This window comes from Tupaia chinensis, unplaced genomic scaffold (assembly GCF_000334495.1).
Source record: "Tupaia chinensis unplaced genomic scaffold, TupChi_1.0 Scaffold000637_1, whole genome shotgun sequence".
Lineage (NCBI taxonomy): Eukaryota > Metazoa > Chordata > Mammalia > Scandentia > Tupaiidae > Tupaia > Tupaia belangeri.
This window is the reverse complement of record NW_006160158.1, coordinates 712,322-716,912: the sequence shown is the minus strand read 5'-3', so window position 1 is coordinate 716,912 and position 4,591 is coordinate 712,322. Positions and strand designations below refer to the sequence as shown.

At 58.9% G+C, this 4,591-nt stretch overlaps 1 protein-coding gene across 1 annotated transcript in view; it reads left to right on the top strand.

Annotated features, from left to right (window-relative positions):
- The first annotated feature begins 14 nt into the window (after nt 1–14).
- The window catches only part of ZYX (zyxin), a 14,943-nt gene continuing 10,366 nt past the window's right edge, over nt 15–4,591 (top strand). Inside the window, exons 1-4 of the mRNA XM_006159620.3 lie at nt 15–385; nt 814–1,013; nt 1,161–1,253; nt 1,342–1,842. Of these exons, the coding sequence (XP_006159682.1) occupies nt 163–385; nt 814–1,013; nt 1,161–1,253; nt 1,342–1,842 (1,017 nt within the window). The 5' untranslated portion in view covers nt 15–162. The remainder of the gene's footprint in view (nt 386–813; nt 1,014–1,160; nt 1,254–1,341; nt 1,843–4,591) is intronic.

Sequence of the window (4,591 nt, the reverse complement as noted above, 5' to 3'; positions counted from 1 at the left end):
GGGCCTGGGGTGAGGCGCCGGGAGCAGCGGGCGGCCCCCTGGGAGGGCGCGCCGCCGGGGCGGGGAGCAGGGGCGGTCGGGAGTGGAGCTCGGACCTCCGGGAGGTCTTCAGCCCCGCGGGGCTGCGTAACCTGGCGACCACCCCCAGCAGCCGGCCTGGCCATGGCGGCCCCCCGCCCGCCTCCCCCCCGCCCGCCTCCGGCGATCTCCGTCTCGGTCTCGGCTCCGGCTTTTTACGCCCCGCAGAAGAAGTTCGGCCCGGTGGTGGCCCCAAAGCCCAAAGTGAATGCTTTCCGGCAAGGGGACAGCGAGCCTCCCGCGGCAGCCGGGGCCCAGCGCGCACAGATGGGCCGGGTGGGCGAGATCCCCCCGCCGCCCCCGGAAGGTATGCGGCGGGCGCCCCGGGGCAGTGGGCGCGGGAATTGGGGGGCGTCTGGAAAGGTTTTGCGGAGGGGGCTGGGCGCAGCCTCCCTGTCCCGAGCAGATGATCTTACCTCATCGTGGAGCTCTGGCTTGGAGCCAGGGTTCCTGGGAAGGATCCAAGTCCCCGCCTGGGGGTGGGAGGCGGGAATGTGGGCCGCGAATCTTCCCCGGGTCCGTTTTCCGAAGTGTAACGGGAGCTGCATCACTCCGCGGCCGGCCCCGGCCTGTCCTGACCCGAGGCTCCCAGGCGCCCTGCGCCCCTCCTTTCCTTCCCACTCACTCCCTGACCTGAGAGCTCCCAGGCTAGGGGTTAGAGCTGTAGACCGGAGGACAACTTGGAGAAAGGCTGGACGGTCCCGACTGACTGCTCCTCCCGTTTCTCTTCCCCAGACTTTCCTTTACCACCCCCTCCTCTCCTTGGGGATGGTGACGACTCGGAGGCTGCCCTGGGAGGCGTCTTCCCACCTCCCCCTCCCCCGATCGAGGAGCCATTCCCCCCTGCGCCTCTGGAGGAGGAGATCTTCCCGTCCCCACCGCCCCCGCTGGCGGAGGACGGAGGGCCTGAGGCCCCCACACCACTCCCACCTCAGGTATGGAGGCCAGGGTGGGCAGATGCACCGGGACGCTCCCCAGGAAAGGAGAAGAGGGTCCTTTCCTCATGCCCGCCACTTGCACTTCTGCCCAATGGGGTGGGGTGGGAATGGAGGACCCGACTGCACTGACCCCTGGTCCTCCAGCCCAGGGAGAAGGTGAGCAGTATTGACCTGGAGATCGACTCTCTGTCCTCGCTGCTGGATGACATGACCAAGAATGATCCCTTCAAAGCGCGGGTAAGGGCCTGACAGTCCGAAAAGTAGGGCTCAGGGTGGAGGGATAGACTTCACCACCCTAACTGCACTTCTCTTCCCTCCTCTCCAGGTGTCATCTGGATATATGCCCCCGGCAGTTGCCACTCCATTCATTTCCAAACCTAGTACTAAGCCCACAGCAGGGGACACAGCACCTCTGCCTCCTTGGAAGGCCCCTTCTAGCTCCCAGGTGCAGGCTCAACCCCAGAGCCAACCTCACGCCCAGCCTAAGCCCCAGGCCAAGCCCCAAGCCCAGTTCCGGGTCCAGCCTCAGCCTGTGGCCTCAGCTCCCACACAGCCTCGAGGGCCCCCAGCCCCATCTCCAGCTCCAGCCCCTAAGTTTTCGCCAGTGGCTCCCAAATTTACTCCTGTGGCTTCCAAGTTTAGTCCTGGAGCCCCCAGTGGACCAGGGTCACAGCCCAACCCAAAACTGGGGCCCGCAGAAGTGCCCTCTTCCACCGGCATCAGCTCTCCTCAGCCTCCAAGCTTCGCCCATGCTCAGCAGAGGGAGAAGCCCCGTGTGCAAGAGAAGCAGCACCCAGTGTCCCCACCAGCTCAGAACCAAAGCCAGGTGAGGAAGGTGGAGGACTCCAAGACCCGGGTCCTGGCAGTAAGGAGTGGGGTTGTGTTTGGGGAAGGTGAGGCGTTGGCAGGGTGGGAGTTTTTCTCCCGTGGGCTTAGGCTGGTGGGACAATGGAAGGAGAAAGCACTGGTGGAAGTGGGCCCTGGCAGGGTCTGGGGCTGGGCAGTCCCGACTTGGAGTAGGCTGTGAGGCATGAGTTCTGAATTGGGAGAGTTTGGTGCCCCCTGGCCCAGGCTGCTAAAGGGGAGGGATGAGATCACCAGTCCAACCTTGGTTCCTTCCGTGTTTGGGTCTTGAGTTCATCTCTCCCTCCTCTGAGCACGTCCACTGCCTGAGGGTCCATCTGGAGATAAGAGGTGCAGTCCCAGTAAACACTGGCTGCGCCAGCACCCACGCAGTGCCAGGCACTGTGCTCTGTGCGCTGGCGGGCACAGCAGGAAGGGATGGCTCCAAGACACTCAGCCCTGGGGAGACGCTGGACCTGGATAGAATTCCTGGCCCAGCATCTCACAAACTGTCATACCTTAGGCCAGTAAGGTGAACCTGTAGCCCCAGTTTCCCCTTCTTTAAGGCCACCCATCCCAGATAGTGGTTGCAAAGATTAAGTGAGCGATTGCCTAGAAAGTGCTGGGTTCTCGAGCACATAAATGCTTGAAGTATAATTAGAAGATGTTCTCTCCCTGTTCTCTCCCTTTCCAAGTTGAAAGGACCCTGATGGACCTCTGGCCCGGCCATCTGCAGTGTCACCAGATCATGTCTGTAGACAGTATAGGAAGGATTGCCAAGAACCAGTGAGTTTTGGAGAATCCCATGGATTCCAGGAACTCTGAAAAGGGTGTTGATGTGGGGACTGCAAGTTAGGAGAGACCTCATTGAGTTAGTGTGCTTTGAAGGACAGGCAGGACTGGAGAACCAGGGACGAGAGGGAAGAGCATTCGGAGGGGAGTCCCATGAGCCAAACTCAAGGGCGCACATGCATAAGGGGTGTTTGGAGAACAGAAAGTAGTGGGTTCCTATGGGGAAATCCCCGAGCGATGCTTAGTAATTTCAGGTAGGGGGCTAGAGGGAACAGGAGCTGGAATGGCACTCCTAGGAGCCTGTGGATGTTGGAGAGGCATTTGTGACTTTCCAGTTAGGTGTGTGGCTGAGTCAGGCGTCAGGAGAGCTGGTGGAAGCAGTGCTTCTGGAAGCATTTTGGAAAGTTTTCCAGCAGAGGTGTATGTTAGAGGCAGGCTGGCCAGTGATGTTCAAGTTCTCTCCTGGGCGACAGTAGCATTAGTTGCAATGAAAAGTAAGACCCAGTATGGAGCTGTTCAGAGGAAGAAGCTGCAGGATGCAGCAGCTGATAAGCAGTTGGGAGATGAGGGGGAAGGGGAGGGGAAGAATGCCAGGGAGGGTCAGGGCAGGGCATGTTGGGGAATGACGGTATTGCTGACAAAATAGAGAAGTTCAGAAGGGGAAATGGTTTGGACGGGAAGAGGAGGGGTCCAGCTGTCAGTGTGTTGAGCAACAGGTTCCAGAAGGACTTTCAGCTGGAACTGCTACTCCATTAGAAATGCAGGACTGGTTTTCAGAGAGGGCCTTAAACTATAGGTATAAGAGGGAACTTCAAGAATGTGTGAAATAGTGGAATTAAACTACAAGTTTATTTTGGTGCATATTTTAAAAAGCCATGCTGTTTTCTCATCATCTGCATTTCCCATGACCTTTCCGAAGATCCCTTGTATGATGATTGTGCACGAGGACACTGAAGCAGGCAATTGGGGCTGGTGAGGTGTCCCAGGCAATAAACATGGGGCTGAGGCCCCAGGAGAACCTTGAGTTGAGCTGGGTTGATTGGTGGGAGGGGGAAGAGCCAGCAGACAGGGTGGGACAAGGACATAAAGAGCGGGGACCATGGAGAGGGGTTGTAATGGTGTGAGGAACTGAGAAGTCTAGCAAGACCAGAGATCTGACTGTGAGGAAATCCAGGTGGGGGACCAGCAGTTAGCATAATGGCTATGTTGCTGGACTCCCACGTAGTCGACCGCGGTTCGAGTCCTGGACCCAGTGACTTAAACTCACGCTGGGCGCGTGTGCGTGTGTGCCCAAGATCCCGAGAGGAGAATGGAGGAGAAGGGATTGCGGCGTGGCCATCCCCCCTGGGGAGTGATTTCTCGCTTTCTATCTCTCTGTCTCTCTCTGTCTATCTGGCGAGCACACGCGTCCTATAGCAAAAACCTCTCCAAAAAAAAAAAAAAAGAGGAAATCCAGGTGGCCTAGGAGTAGCCCATTTGTGCCCTGTGGTGGTGACCAGGCCTGAGGAGTGGAGGGGTGAGTGAGTGGTGAGGAAATGGAGTTGCTCTGATTGCCTGGTCTCAGAGGTTAGCAGGGAACGGGAAGACTAAGGGAAGGACCGAGTGTGCTTGTGTGTTGTGTGTGCGTGCGTGTGTGTGTGTGTGCAGGCGTGTCTTCTGAAGTTAGGGCCAGGGTACTCGTGTACACCAGGAGGAAGAAGCCAGTGGAGAAGAGTTGGGGGCATGAGTGCAGGGACTCTTATGGGCAGGAGTCCTGGAGGAGTGGGAGCATGATGACGTCCCCAGAGGCATTCCCAGAGAGCAGGGATGAGGTGGCTGCCTGTCTGCGGTGGAGGGGGAGGACGAGGAGGGAGTTTTTGCTGGCCAGCTGCCATGGCCTCAGTAATGTAGGAAGTGAGGTCACTGGTGGGAGCGAGGGGGCTGGGGGCTCCGGGGCTCGG